This window comes from Sus scrofa, chromosome 6 (assembly GCF_000003025.6).
Source record: "Sus scrofa isolate TJ Tabasco breed Duroc chromosome 6, Sscrofa11.1, whole genome shotgun sequence".
NCBI lineage: Eukaryota > Metazoa > Chordata > Mammalia > Artiodactyla > Suidae > Sus > Sus scrofa.
In genome coordinates this window covers 106,797,097-106,811,628 of record NC_010448.4, presented here as the reverse complement: position 1 = coordinate 106,811,628, position 14,532 = coordinate 106,797,097, and the positions used below count along the sequence as shown (strand labels likewise).

Sequence of the window (14,532 nt, the reverse complement as noted above, 5' to 3'; positions counted from 1 at the left end):
GTATTATTAGACTGGTTTCACACTATAAATATCTACATGTTAAAATTCACAAGATAGGAGTTCCCGTCGTGGCGCAGTGGTTAACGAATCTGACTAGGAACCATGAGGTTGCGGGTTCGGTCCCTGCCCTTGCTCAGTGGGTTAACGATCCGGCGTTGCCGTGAGCTGTGGTGTAGGTTGCAGACGCAGCTCGGATCCTGCGTTGCTGTGGCTCTGGCGTAGGCCAGTGGCTACGGCTCTGATTCGACCCCTAGCCTGGGAACCTCCATATGCCAAGGGAGCGGCCCAAGAAATAGCAAAAAAAAAAAAAAAAAAAAAAAATTCACAAGATAAAAGTTAAAAATCCTGTTACACTGGCATTTAGCTTAAAATGAAAATGAGCTTCCACTGCTTTTAAAAGACAATAGGAAGTATTTTTATTATCGAGTATTCACAAAGTACAACTATGTATAAATGTATATCTAACTCCTATAAGCTCCATGAGGGCTCCAGTCAACTTCTTTATTCACTACTTATACTTTTCTGTTTGTGCCCTTCAAATCTCTCCACATTGATGCATCACTGGGTTCCCTTGCCTTCTGCTTACGTTCAATAGGAGAACAGAACATGGAAAAGAATGACACACACATTAATACACACCACACACAAATGTTCTTCTTATCTCTCAATTTACATACCTTCCATACAACACCTAAACTTCCTTTTCATTTATTATATTACTCTTTTCCTTTTAGGGCTGCAGCTGCAGCATGTGGAAGTTCCCAGATCAGGAGCTGAATCAGAGCTGCAGCTGTGGGCCTACACCACAGCCACACTGGATCCAAGCCACATTTGCGGCCTATGCTGCAGCTTGCAGCAGCACCAGATCTTTAACCTACTGAGCAAGGCCAGGGACCAAACCCACATCAAGGACACTATATCAGGTTAATTCATTGAGCCACAATGGGAATTCCCTAAACTTCCTTTTTAGATAAGACTCTCCAGAAAATTTTCTTCTCATTAAACAAACCCACATAAATGATTAAATGAAAATACAGATTTAGTTCACCCTAACCCTGTTAGGTTTTTCTCTCTTTAATATATAAACAAGTGGTAGTTAGCTTTATAAGAAACTATACACTATTTTTCTCTAAATTTAACTAATTAAAACAAATTTTTAAAAATCCTTATTAATGATTGGAAAGAATCCAGTTTTGCTATCAAATAAGTAGGTCTTTTTCCTTCTGTTCTTAAAGGACTACTTGTAAAAATATTTGATAACGAAGCCAATGACAGGTACATTCCAAATTAAGATGTCACAACATTGCTCACAACAAATAATCTAGGGAACATTATTTACAGTTTCAACTCAAGAGAATGCAAAACTACATTCTGTTGAGCACCCATTTAAAAAAATGAAACAAAACCAAAAAAATCATTAACAATGACAACAAAATCAATGACTCCTGAATTTTAAGACGATCATTTTTTTTTACTAAGAACCTAAGTTTCAATGAAACAAAACTCAGGAAAGGAGAATCAATTTTAAACCTCATTCCATAGGACTTTAGTTTCTGAAGTGCCAAAAAGAACTTACTCCACTTGTAGGAAGATTCCACAGAATGGAGTCAAGGTAAAACAATAAAGCACATAATCAGAGAATGTGAAATAAAAAAATGTATATTCTATATATATTCATAAAAGAAACATTTTAGTTTGAAAAATTAAAAGTCTGATCAAAGAATGGAATTATCTTGGGACTGCCTCACAGTAATGCTTAGCTCTTACTGTGTTAATATCATGAATATACATGAACTATTCAAACAATTTGATATAGTCAATAGACAACTCTGTCCTGCATTTATGTTTATTAAAAACTGACAGAAACAAACAAAAGCTGTACAAAAAAGTCTGACCACCCTTTGAAACAGTAATCTTGAGAGACATTATCGCCTAGGACCGCCTCTTCCTCTGCCTCGGCCACGTCCTCTTCCTCTGCCTCGGCCTCGGCCTCTTCCCGCAACTGAGGGAAAATAAAAGCAAAGATAAATTCTCTTCTGTGCTGATGTCGCCTGGTCACCACAAACAGCACACACAATAAAGAAAACTTTAACTCAGAATCACCCTTTCTAACACATTATCATGCAGAACCAAGGGCCACTAGCCTACTAAAACTGTAATATTTGTTTCATTTGATTTTATTTACTAAGAAAATTGTCAAGTTTAAAATTTCTTTCTTTTTTTTTTTGCTTTTTAGGGCCGCACATGGAGGTTCCCAGGCTAAGGGTCAAATCAGAGCAGTAGCCACAGGCCTACACAATGCAGGATCCGAGTCTTGTCTGCAACCTACACCATAGCTCACAGCAATGCCGGATCCATGACCCAGTGAGTGAGGCCAGGGATGGAACCCAAAAACTCATGGTTCCTAGTCGGATATGTTTCTGTTGCACCACGACGGCAAACCCTTAAAATTTTTTTTTATATTATGCCTCAAATTCACCACAAATGAAATACAGATGATTTGAATCTTCACATAAGATGAAAGAGGTATCATCTCAATGGACCGGAACAGGAACACAATGAGCCAGATTTTTTTGTTACTGAATAGATTCCAAGCAAGCTGGTCCAAAATCAAGAAGGTTTAAAATATAGTACATCAAGTAACAACTTCATGACTTTTCAAAATCTTAAGTCATCTGATCCAATCATAACCAAATACTTTAATCCAATAACAATATTCCTATCACCTGGTCATCCTAAGGGCTACCTGAATATCAATGACAGAAAACTCACCTCCCAAATGAACTTTTCATTTTCAGACATCTATGAATATTTTAAAAATCCTGACATTTCTACTCATTCTTCCTAGTCTTACCATTCAAAGCAATAACATAAGTCAAAGACTTCTCTTAAAACAAGGAACTTAACCACACTTATCTCCAATTCCCTCTGAAATACTACTCATGATAAAATGGTAAACACCGGAGTTCCTGTTGTGGCTCAGCAGTTAACAAACCTGACTAGCATCCATGAGGACGCAGGTTTGATCCCTGACCTCGCTCAGTGGGTTAAGGATCCAGCGTTGCCGTGAGCTGTGGTGTAGGTTGCAGACACAGCTCCGATCGTGCATTGCTGCAGCTGTGGCATAGGTTGGCAGCTGTAGCTCCAATTCTACCCCTAGCCTGGGAACCTCCATGTGCCAAGGGTGTGGCCTTAAAAAGACCAAAAAAAAAAAAAAAAAAAAAGTAAATACCCACAAGGAAAAAAAAACCCAAAACAGTGACTGAAAGATATTGAAGCAGAAAGATTTCAGATTTGAAAATACTTGCAATGTGGATCAGAGCAAAAGTCAGAACACTGGGGATCAAGTGTTTTTTAGGCCATGCACAAAGGGACAGGAAGTAAGAACAATGCATCAGTCTTTTAAATAGCAAGACCAGGGGAGTGTGCATTGTGGCGCAGTAGAAACAAATCCAACTAGGAACCATGAGGTTGCCGGTTCGATTCTCTGGCCTTGCTCAGCAGGTTAAGGATCTGGCATTGCCATGAGCTATGGTGTAGGTCTCAGATGAGGCTCGGATCTGGTGTTGCTGTGGCTGTGGAGTAGGCCGGCAGCTGTAGCTCCAATTAGACCCCTAGCCTGGGAACCTCCATATGTCGCGAGTGCGGCCCTAAAAAGACAAAAACTAAAAAAAAAAAAAAAAAAAAGGAATAGCAACACCAGGAACTATAAAACACTATAGGTACTTTCAGCAAGTACAGGCAATTAAAACCAACCAAACAACCTGTGTTGTCTGCAAATATAAACATGTTTTGTGAATAGTGTATTAGGGTACAAACACACCATATACAAAAATGTTCGTAATCCTTTAAACTTACCAGCTTCCCTCTTCTTAGATTTCACCTTCGGTTCAACATCCACAAGTAGTGTATCCAGAGGTAAACTGTCCGGCAGAATAAAATATCGAATGTTATTGCCTCGAATACTCAGTGTTTCCAGCTGTACTGGTTCTCTGTTCTTCAGGGTCATTTTCACAGCTTTAAGATGTGTATTCATGCTGACATCTACACCTAGAGAGAAAAAAGGGCAATTATTAGTATAATGAAGGCAATCACTTAATCTACCAAGCCAAAGGAATTTCCCTTGTGGTATAGCAGGTTAAGGATCCAGTGGTGCCACAGCTGCAGTGTAGGCTGCAAGTGCAGCTCAGGTTCAATCCCTGGCCCAGGAACTTCCGCATGCTGGAGCCTTGGCCAAAAAAATACACTATCAAGCTTCAATCAGTAGCCTGTTACAGAAGAGTACTGGTTCTGCTACAGCGCAAGTTTCTATGATACAATAATAGTACAATTAGTACAATTGAGTACAACTGGTAATGATGACAGTATAAATCAGAAATCTTTCCTTCACTAGATTTTCCCTAACTTGTTGTTTTGCACTTATGTGTGCTTACAGCTAGCCATGAAGAAACCCAGACCGGTACACATGCCTTATTCTGACAATCCCTATGTATCCTCCTCCCATATCAGCATAGGCAATGCTTACTGTGTGGTTCTCTGTCTCCTTAACTTCCTTACACCCCATTCCACCAAGCTGTCTTCATTTCTGTTTAAGACAGCCCTAGGGAGTTCCCGCTGTGGCTCAGCGGAAACAAACCTGACTAGTATCCGTGAGGATTTGAGTTCAATCTCTGGCCCCACTCAGTGGGTTAAGGATCTGGTGTTGTTGTGAGCTGTGCCGCAGTTCACAAATGCAACTGGGGTCTGGCATTGCTGTGGCTGTGGCTCTCAGCTGTAGCTCTGATTAGACCCCTAGCCTGGAAACTTCCATATGCCTCAGGTTTGGCCCTAAAAAGGAAAAAAAAACACCCTATTAAGTACTGTGCTATCTGTCCTTATTAGCAGGAAAGTGACATGTCTTGTGTCTTTTAAACTGTGCTTTAAAATAAAGGATTCAGAGTTCCCATTGTGGTTCAGTGGTTAACAAACACGACTAGGAACCAAGAGATTGTGGGTTTGATCCCTGGCCTCACTCAGTGGGTTAAGAATCTGGCGGTGCCGTGAGCTGTGGTGTATGTCGCAGATGTGGATCGGATCCTGAGCTGCTGTGGCTGTGGCGTAGGCTGGTGGCTACAGCTCCAATTAGACCCCTAGCCTGGGAACCTCCATATGCTGTGTGGCCCTAGAAAAGGCAAAAAAAGACAAAAAAGAAACCCCAAAAACCCACAAAGGATGCTATTGTTTTAATACTTTGATTACTAAGTAGCACACGTTTTGAGTGGTCTGCCTCAAACAGTTTTTCCCTTTAAGCCATTATTTTTAGTATGAGATTTTACAAAATGAAAGCAATTGTTTTCTAGGATGAATATATGGCATTAGAGTAGGAATACTTGATTATTGGAGCCTTTATCAGCATGTTTCAATAAATGGGATAACTAAAGATCTAATTAATTTCTGTCCCTAGAAAGGCCAGAAAATATGAACCCTCCCAACATCCACCTCAAATTTACTGAACTTACTACTACAAATCCTCTGTCCTCTTCTTTCCCAAAATGGATATACTTTTTTAAAAATGGCCACACCCTCGGAGTTCTGGTTGTGACTCAGCAGAAACGTATCTGACTAGTATTCAGGAGGACACAAGTTCAATCCCTGGCTTTGCTCAGTGGGTTAAGGATCCAGTGCTGCTGTGGCTGTGGTGTAGGCCAGTGGCTACAGCTCCGATTCAACCCCTAGCCTGGGAGCCTCCATATGCCATGGGTGAGGCACCCACAGCAACACCAGATCCCGTGCCAGGCTGAGGATCAAACCTGTGCCTCTGTAGTGACTCAAACCACTGGACCTGGGTTCTTAACCCACTGTGCCACAGTGGAGACTCCTTTAATTTTTATTCCCCTAATTAATATACCTTTTCTTTTTGGTCTTTTTAGGGCAGCACCTGTGGCATATGGAGGTTCCCAAACTAGGGGTCAAATCAGAGCTGTAGGCCAACTACAGCCACAGCCACATGGGATTAGAGCCAGATCTGCAACCTACACCACAGCAATGCCGGATCCTTAACCCACTGAGCAAGGCCAGGGACTGATCCTGCATCCTCATGGGTATCAGTCAGATTTGTTTCTGCTGAGCCACTATGGGAACTCCCAAATTAATATACTTTTGATAAAGTCCACCTCATTGGGGGTACTTGATACAATAAGGAGAGGGAAAACAATAAGATTTATGAGCCTCTTTCTGGGTTCCAGGAACTGCACACTAATGCATTTTAGTTTCATCCTCCATGTTCCTATGGTAGACAGTATGATTACCCCTATTAGGAGGACTAAAATACACATTCATATAGAATACAGAAATTTGTAACTGAAGTTGACAGTGGGGAAGGGAATTGGATTTTTACTAGGCTTTGCTCCCCAATTTAGTGAAATTTTCTTCCTGGGACATGATTTATTAAGTTTTTACCGTATGTAAGGCAAACTTTGCATTGCATTGTTTTTGTGCCTTTTCCCATCACTAGATTTTCCTAAAAAGCAGGAAGAACACTGCTTCTCTCATGCTGTATAGCAGAGAGCTCAAAAGACAGCATTATGGAATTTTAACAGGACAGAAATTACATTCCCCCAAATTTGATCAGAATGTATGAAAATCTTACACTAGACTGATTTCCTTTCATGGCACCTGGTGTTGCAAAGTTCTAGGAAACCCACACGTATCAGTTTAATACTATGTATATCTCTTCTTTACTCAGATGCTGAATCTACATGTTAAAGAATTACTTAAAGCTGTAAATGAAGATTCACAGTGGCTTTAAATAGAAAACTAGAAGTTCCCGTTATGCTGCAGAGGAAATGAATCTGACTAGGAACCATGAGGTTGCAGGTACAATCCCTAGCCTCACTCAGTGGGTTAAGGATCTGGCGTTGCCATGAGCTGTGGTGTAGGTCGAAGATGCGGCTCAAATCCTGTGTCGCTGTGGCTCTGGCTTATGCAGGTGGCTACAGCTCCGATTAGTCCCCTAGCCTGGGACCCTGCATATGGCGCAGGTGCAGCCCTAAAAAGACACACACTCACACACAGAGAAACTACATATCATGAATATAGTACCATCAAAGCAGAGAAAAAAGCATAAGAAAAAAGAGGAGTTCTCTTGTGGTGCAGTGGGTTAAGGATCTGACCCTCTCACTGTGATGGCTTGGGTCACTGCTGCGGCACAGGTTTGATCCCTGGCCCAGGAACTTTCACGTTACTTGGGCATAGCCAAAAAGAAAAAAAAGGAAAAGAAAGAAAGAAAGAAAATACTCTAAAATGTTATACAACAGTGTTGTCTTAGGTAAAATTATGGTTCGCTTACCACCCTCTCCCCATTTCCCACATACTTTCTACCCAAGATAATCAGGCATGGAAACCCCATTCTCTATCTTCAAGAACCTTAAAATCTAACAGGGGACGCAAAATTCTAGAAAAGTAATACGTACACTGGAAGATAACAATATTCCAGGGGACATGTATAGGCAAAAGTGGAAAAAGCATAAAGGAGGAAAACAGCAGTCAAACATAGAACCCGAGGAATCCAGTTTGATCTTAGCACTAGAACTTAAGGTGAGATTTAAGTAATAAGGTCAATGAAATAATCCAGACAAAAGGAATTATATTTGTACTACATAACATTCATTAACCAAAGAATTCTGGCCTGCATGTGAAAGAATTGTAACACATTCCAACATCCATACCTGTGATTGTTCCATGGACCTGTGTTCCATTCTTTAATTCAATGGTTACAGTTTCATGACTCAATTTCATCAAAAATCTATAAAGACAGTAGGAATGAAATAATAAAATTTTCACTTTTAACACTTTAAAACATATGTCATATGGTGAAACTTCTAGATGCTGAAAATCTGCTATAAATACTACCTGCATCAATTCCTATTAATAACATGCATAACAATTTGAGCTTTCCTTGATTAATACCCTTTAACAGAAAGTCTCCTGGACACTTCTGATTCCCTAAGCTATCAAACTTCTTAACCTCCAATCCATGCATATAGATTTTGAAGTCACTATAAGCTGCAAAATTGAAATCAAGAAGTTATATCGATAAAGGTGGTCAAAAAGCACAGGCTTCCAGGAATATGTAAAACTGGGGATGTAATGTGCAACACGATGGCTATGGTTAACACTGCTGTGTGGTATATCTGAAAACTGCTAAGAGACTAGATCCTGAAAGTTTTCATCATGAGGAAAAAACACATTTTTCTTTTGTGTACATGAGTTGATGGCATCATGTGCACAAACTTACTATGATGGACTCACTGTGATAATGTGATAATCATTTCACAACATATGTAAGTCATGCTGTATACCTTAAACTTACATAGTGTTGTATGTCAATTATATCTCAATGAAACTGAAAAAAAAAAAAAAAAGATAAAATTATAATTAGTATTGGAGTCCCCACTGTGGCACAACGGGATAGGTGGCATCACTGGAGTGGGATGAAGGTTCAATTCCAGCCTGGCACAGTGGGTTAAGGATCTGAATTGCTGCAACTGCAGCTCAGATCTGATCCCTGGACTGGAAACTCCATATGCTGTGGAGTGTCCAAAAAAGAAAAAAAAAAAAAATCCAATTTATAATTATACTTGTTTTACATGTATAAAGTAAATCTTGTTTTATTTTATTTTATTATTATTATTTTTTTTTGTCTTTTTGCTATTTCTTGGGCCGCTCCCGCGGCATATGGAGGTTCCCAGGCTAGGGGTCAAATCGGAGCTATAGCCAATGGCCTATGCCATAACCACAGCAATGCGGGATCTGAGCCGTTTCTGCGACCTACACCACAGCTCACGGCAACAGCAGATCCTTAACCCACTGAACAAGGCCAGGGACTGAACCTGCATCCTTATGGATGCTAGTCAGATTCGTTTCTGCTGAGCCACGATGGGAACTCATTTAGCAGTTTTTATGACATTTATACAAATCTTCAACAAATTCATTTATGCAAACCCTCACCAACACTAACTGTGGTGGCCTAGTGATTAAGAATCCGGCATTGTCACTGCTGTGGTGCAGGGTTGATCCCTAGTTCAGAACTTCCACATGCCACAGGGGCAGCAAAGAAGGGGAGGAAAAAAAAAAAAAACCCACCATCTATGAGTAAAAAGTACGAATTACTGATAAAGGCCATGATGTGGAAGAATCTCAAAAATATGCTGAGGGAGTTCCCTTGTGGTGCAGTGGGTTAAGGATTCAGCACTGCCACTGCAGCTGCTTGGGTTGCTGCTGTGGCAAGGGTTCCCTCCCTGGCCCAAGAACTTCCACATGCCACAGGTGCAGCAAAGGAAAAAAAAAAAAAAAGCGCAAAGTGAAAGAAACTTTACACAAAAAGAATGCATACAAGATCCCATATATATGGAATTCCAGTGTAAGCAAAACTAAGCTATGTTGGAAGAATCTGGTTCCCTTTAGGGGTATGGGACCAGAACTTGACTACAAAGAGCTTGAAGAAAGTGAGGTTTGGGAAAGTTCAATATCTAGATAAGGGTTTGGGTTACACAGGTGTATATATTTTTCTAATTCAGGAAATGTACACTGAATTTCATCATGTGAAATGTAAAAACCATGGGTGGGGAAAAGGGAGCCTGAATAGGTTAGAGTTGTAGGGAGGGTATATTGAGGGCAGGAGAAACAGACAGAGTTATCTGAGTGCAGAAACTAAACAGATTCTAATTATTTTCTTTCTTTTTTGGCCACCCCCATGGCATATGGTAGGTTCCCAGGCCAGGGATGGATTCCAAGCCGAAGCTGCAACCTATGCAGCAGCAGCATGTGGAAGTTCTCAGGCTAGGGGTCAAATCGGAGCTGTAGCCAATGGCCTATGCCACAACCACAGCAATGCAGAATCTGAGCCGCATCTGCAACCTACACCACAGCTCACTGCAACACTGGATTCTTTTTACCCACTGCACTGCTCAGGGGATCAAACCTGTGCCTCAGCAGAGACCTCGGGCCACCTCAGAGACAACACAGGAGGTGTTGACCCTATGTGCTACAGTGGGAACTCCTAAATTATTTTCTGATGAATCCTTCACTATCTGAATTTTTTCTACTCACTGAAATTTAGATATTCAGGTAATACTCAGATAATAGGACAAAATGGTATCCTTCAGTATCCAAAGCCACATTATTTAAAAATTCAAAAATCAGGAGTTCTTGTCATGGCCCAGTGGTAACAAATCCAACTAGTATCTACTACAGGTTCAATCCCTGGCCTCATTCAGTGGGTTAAGGATCCAGCGTTGCCGTATAGATCACAGACAAAGCTTGGATTCCAGTCGCTGTGGCTGGAATTCAGATACGTCCCATAGCCTGGGAACTTCCGTATGTCATGGATGCAGTCCTAAAAAGACCAAAAAAAAATTTTTTTAATATAAATAAAAAACAAAAATTAAAAAATCAAGATAACAGGATAGTGAGATACTTTATTAAACAGGTTAAAAACACCAAAACCTGGCAATTTATCACATTATCAGGATTACTGAGAGAGCTAAGTCAAGGAGTTCCCCTCACGGCTTAGCGGTTAGTGAACCCAACTAGCATCGCTGGCCTTGCTGTAGGTTAAGGATCTGGCGTTGCCATGAGCTGTGGTATAGGTCACAGACGCAGCTCAGATCCTATGTTGCTGTGGCTGTGGAACAGGCCATTGGCTATAGCTCAGACTGGATCCCTAGCAAACTAGTTATACAAAACCCATTTTCCCAGTGCAAAATACATTCTCCAATTATTAGGAATTTTGCTTCTATAGTCTAAGACACAGAATAGGATTCAGTACAGCATTAATATTTATAGGAGGAGTTCCTGTCGTGGTGCAGTGGTTAACGAACACGACTAGGAACCATGAGGTTTCGGGTTCAATCTCTGGCCTCACTCAGTGGATTAAGGATCTGGTGTTGCCATAAGCTGTGGTGTAGATCACAGATGCGGCTTGGATCCCAAGTTGCTGTGGCTCTGTCGTAGGCCGGTGGCTACATCTATGATTAGACTTGGGAACCTCCATATGCCGAAGGTGCGGCCCCAGAAAAGACCAAAAAAAAAAAAAAAAAAAAAAAAAAATTTTATAGGAAAATTCTGTCACAACATGGACTATCGTTAAGTGGGACAAAAGACTCCAAAGAGTATTATCTATACTAAGACTCTGACTGGCAAGTATTCAGACATTAAGAAAATAAACTTTAGGAGTTCCTGTCGGGATACAGCTACAATGAATCCGACTAGGAACCATGAGGTTGTAGGTTCAATCCCTGGCCTCGATCAGTGTGTTAAGGATCTGGCGTTGCCATGAGCTGTGGTGTGGACTGCAGACATGGCTGGATCTGGCGTTGCTGTGGCTGTGGCGTAGGCTGGCATCTGTTGCTCTGATTAGACCCCTAACCTGGGAACTTCCATATGCCGTGGATGTGACCCTAAAAAAAAGAAAAAAAAATAAACTTTAAGTTCTGAGATGTTTACCTTCAAAGTTATACCTCAAATAAAATGGACAAAGTCTTTCAGTTATAAGTAAGAACTAGAAATGTAATATGCAATATGATAAATGTAATCAATACTGCTGTATGTTATATATTAAAGTTGTTGAGAGTAAATCATGAGTTCTCATCAGAAGAAAAAAAATTTTTTTGTCTATTTCTTTAATTTTATATCTACATGAGATGATGGATGTTCACTACACTCTTTATGATGTACGTAAATCAAATCATTATGCTGTGGGAGTTCCCTCGTGGTGCAGCTGGTCAATAAAGAAAGAATCCAGTGTTGTCATTGCAGCCTTGGGTTGCTGCTATGGCACAGGTTCGATACCTGGCCTGGGAACTTCCACATGCCTTTGGCACGGCCAAAAAAAATCATTATGTTATATACCTTAAAGTTACACAATGCTGAAAGCCAGTTACATCTCAATAAAACTGGAAGGGAAAAAAATAGACAAAAAGTCAATCTTAAATGCCTTCTCTACAAACACCAGCCTGAATATGACAATGAGGATTCTTTATGTTATCTCAAACTATCTTCTTGTCTATCTTCTCTGCAAAACGAACGCTACTACAACATAGGACTCTTTAAGGGGGGGGTGGGCTACTGCTGTAGCACAACTGGGATTCTTGGCGTCTCTGGAGCACTGGGATGCAGGTTCGATCCCCAGTTCAATCCCCACCGGCACAGTCCAGCATTGCTGCAGTTGCCGAGTAGGTTGCAAATGCAGCTAGGATGTGTTCCCTGGTCCAAGAACTCCATGTGCTTAACTATTTGGTCGACATTGACAATTCTTGACTCAACAGACAATAAACTAGTTAAGCTAGTTTATAACTGCCGGCTGAGTTGTAAAAGCCTCTGCTTCTATGTTCCAGGCTCTCAGCCTCAAGGAGAAACATCAGAACTCAATCTATTTGCAGGTAGTTTTTGTGATGAATTAGCTCAACCAGTAAACGAGTCTTCAGCAGGCTCAACTAATCGACCAAATTTAAATACAGAAATAAACAGAATAAATCTCGATTATCTGTGTAATCAGCCAAAAAGTACGGAAGAGTGATTCTACCCCATATTGAGAGGTTTTTTCCTAAATCAAAGGGCTATTTTAAAGGGAAATGTAAGTTGAATAATCTTAAGGCTAGGGAATAACAACAAGAGGGAAAAAAAACACTATTAAAAAAAAAAAAAACCTCAGGAAATCAGAAGTCCATCCCTGATCCCTGATTTAAAATACTTCGGAATTGGATTTCATTATCTCCAGATAAACCCCTGCAGCTTCTAAGTACTCTTTTAAGTGTGACGGTAGTTTCATTAAAAAATATGCATTAATTTAAACTACTTGTGCAGGATGTACAATTTTTATGTCTCCCACGTTCTCAGGAAGCGTGGACCTAGTTAAATTTGCCGGTTCCTGAGTGCTGAGACGAGCCAGAAACGTTCTAACAGAAACGGAAGTCTGTAACTCACCGAAAGTAAGAGCTTGTAAGCCTGGCTCTGTACTTTTAAGGCCTCTAAGACACCTGATGGGAAAACACCGCCCGGCCTTCAACCTCTCGGAAGACCCGCAGATCCCTGGGCGACCCAGTCTGAAGCCTGGTCGAGTGCCCGCGGCGACGCGACCAAGATGGGGCGGGAGCGGCGGGCGCCGAAGGCCGTTAGCAGGCCGCGCGCGCACGCGGCTTTCGCGCCTCCTGCATCTCGGGCAGCTCAACCCCCCCGCTCCCGGTCCAGGACATCCCCTCATAGTACCCACCCTGCTCGGTCACCTCCTCACCTCACGAGCTTCATCCTCTCGGTCCGATAGTACACAAAACCCCACCGCAGAGGCCGACCCGCAGGGAGAATGAATGACCGGAAACGCTTACTCCCGGGGATCGACGTAAAGAGCGCGCGGATCCCTGCGCACTCACGGCGGAAACGCCGAGGCTGCGCTTGGGCCACTCTCCCTTCCGGCCGCGAGTAGCGCCAGTGCGGCCTCTGGCGGCAGGAGGTGTGCCTTGCAACTGTTAAGGGCGTTTAGGGCCGATCCAGGAGGAAACTTCCTGTAAGAGAGAGTATTTCAGGAAATTAAATCCTATTAGCGAGCATAACAAGGCTCCGGGTATTATGTAGCACCAAATTTTCTCGTGAATGAAAGGAAATAATTGGAGAATCCCAAAGGATTATGCTCCACCACCAGGTATCTCAGCGTTACTTAATGTGCTGAAGAAAATCATACAATTTAACTGATTATTTTCACTTTAAATTCTGGTCACAAACCTCAAAAGTGTCCCTTGCACTGCCCAGAGATCGTTATGCTTCTCTAATAAGCTCACAAAGTATTTCATACCTTCTTTCTTCTCTTTATCTCAAACCTTTTACAGTTCTTCTCCCAAATCACTCTCTAACGTATCCTACTTTTAGAAAACAGAAGCCATCCTTCTGCTTCCCTTTCTGTGACAACGATAGAAGTATTATTGCTCCTTTGGAAAGCAAATTCCTCTTGGTTGTAGTCTGGATCCCATCTCATTTCCTCAAGAATTTCACTCCTTCAATGATCCCCTTCTAATTTGAATCATCAATTCCTCCTTCTCTACTGATTTTTTCTATCAACATATAAATTTATCTAAAAAACAAACAAGCAACGAGTTCCCACTGTGGCGCAACAGGATTGGGCAGCATCTCTGCAGCTCCAGGACGCGGGTTTGATGTCCAGCCCTGCATTGCTACAGCTGGCTGTAGTGTGGGTTCCAACTGTAGGTTGGATCTGATTCCTGGTCTGGGAACTCCATATGCCTCGGAGATGGCCAAAAATGGAAAAAGAAAAAAAGGAAAGGAAGAAAGAAAAAATTTTGTAGTGCCAGTTGTGGGAACTCGGCAGGGTAAGAACCTGACTAGTATTCATGAGGATGTGGGATCTATCCCTGGCCTCATTCAGTGGGTTACGGCTCCAGTGTTGCCACAAGCTGCAGCGTAGTTCACAGATGCAGCTCAGATCCAGTGTTGCCGTAGCTGTAGTGTAGGCCTCAGCTGCAGCTCTGATTCAAGCTTCCATTT

The 14,532-nt window shown here is 41.6% G+C and overlaps 1 protein-coding gene across 3 annotated transcripts; it reads right to left on the bottom strand.

Annotated features, from left to right (window-relative positions):
• Window positions 1,451-13,428, bottom strand: SNRPD1 (small nuclear ribonucleoprotein D1 polypeptide). 3 transcript variants are annotated; one of them, XM_003127854.5, is made up of 4 exons: window positions 13,271-13,428; window positions 7,707-7,783; window positions 3,859-4,050; window positions 1,451-2,002 (listed from the first exon to the last, which is right to left on the bottom strand). In XM_003127854.5, the coding sequence occupies exons 1-4, from the start codon at window positions 13,282-13,284 to the stop codon at window positions 1,926-1,928; spliced, it is 360 nt and encodes a 119-aa protein (XP_003127902.1). In that variant the 5' UTR covers window positions 13,285-13,428; the 3' UTR covers window positions 1,451-1,925. The 3 variants fall into 3 exon arrangements, with proteins under 3 accessions (XP_003127902.1, XP_020951826.1, XP_005653461.1); XM_021096167.1 differs by having other exon boundaries at window positions 13,250-13,348; XM_005653404.3 differs by lacking the exon at window positions 13,271-13,428 and adding an exon at window positions 12,964-13,038.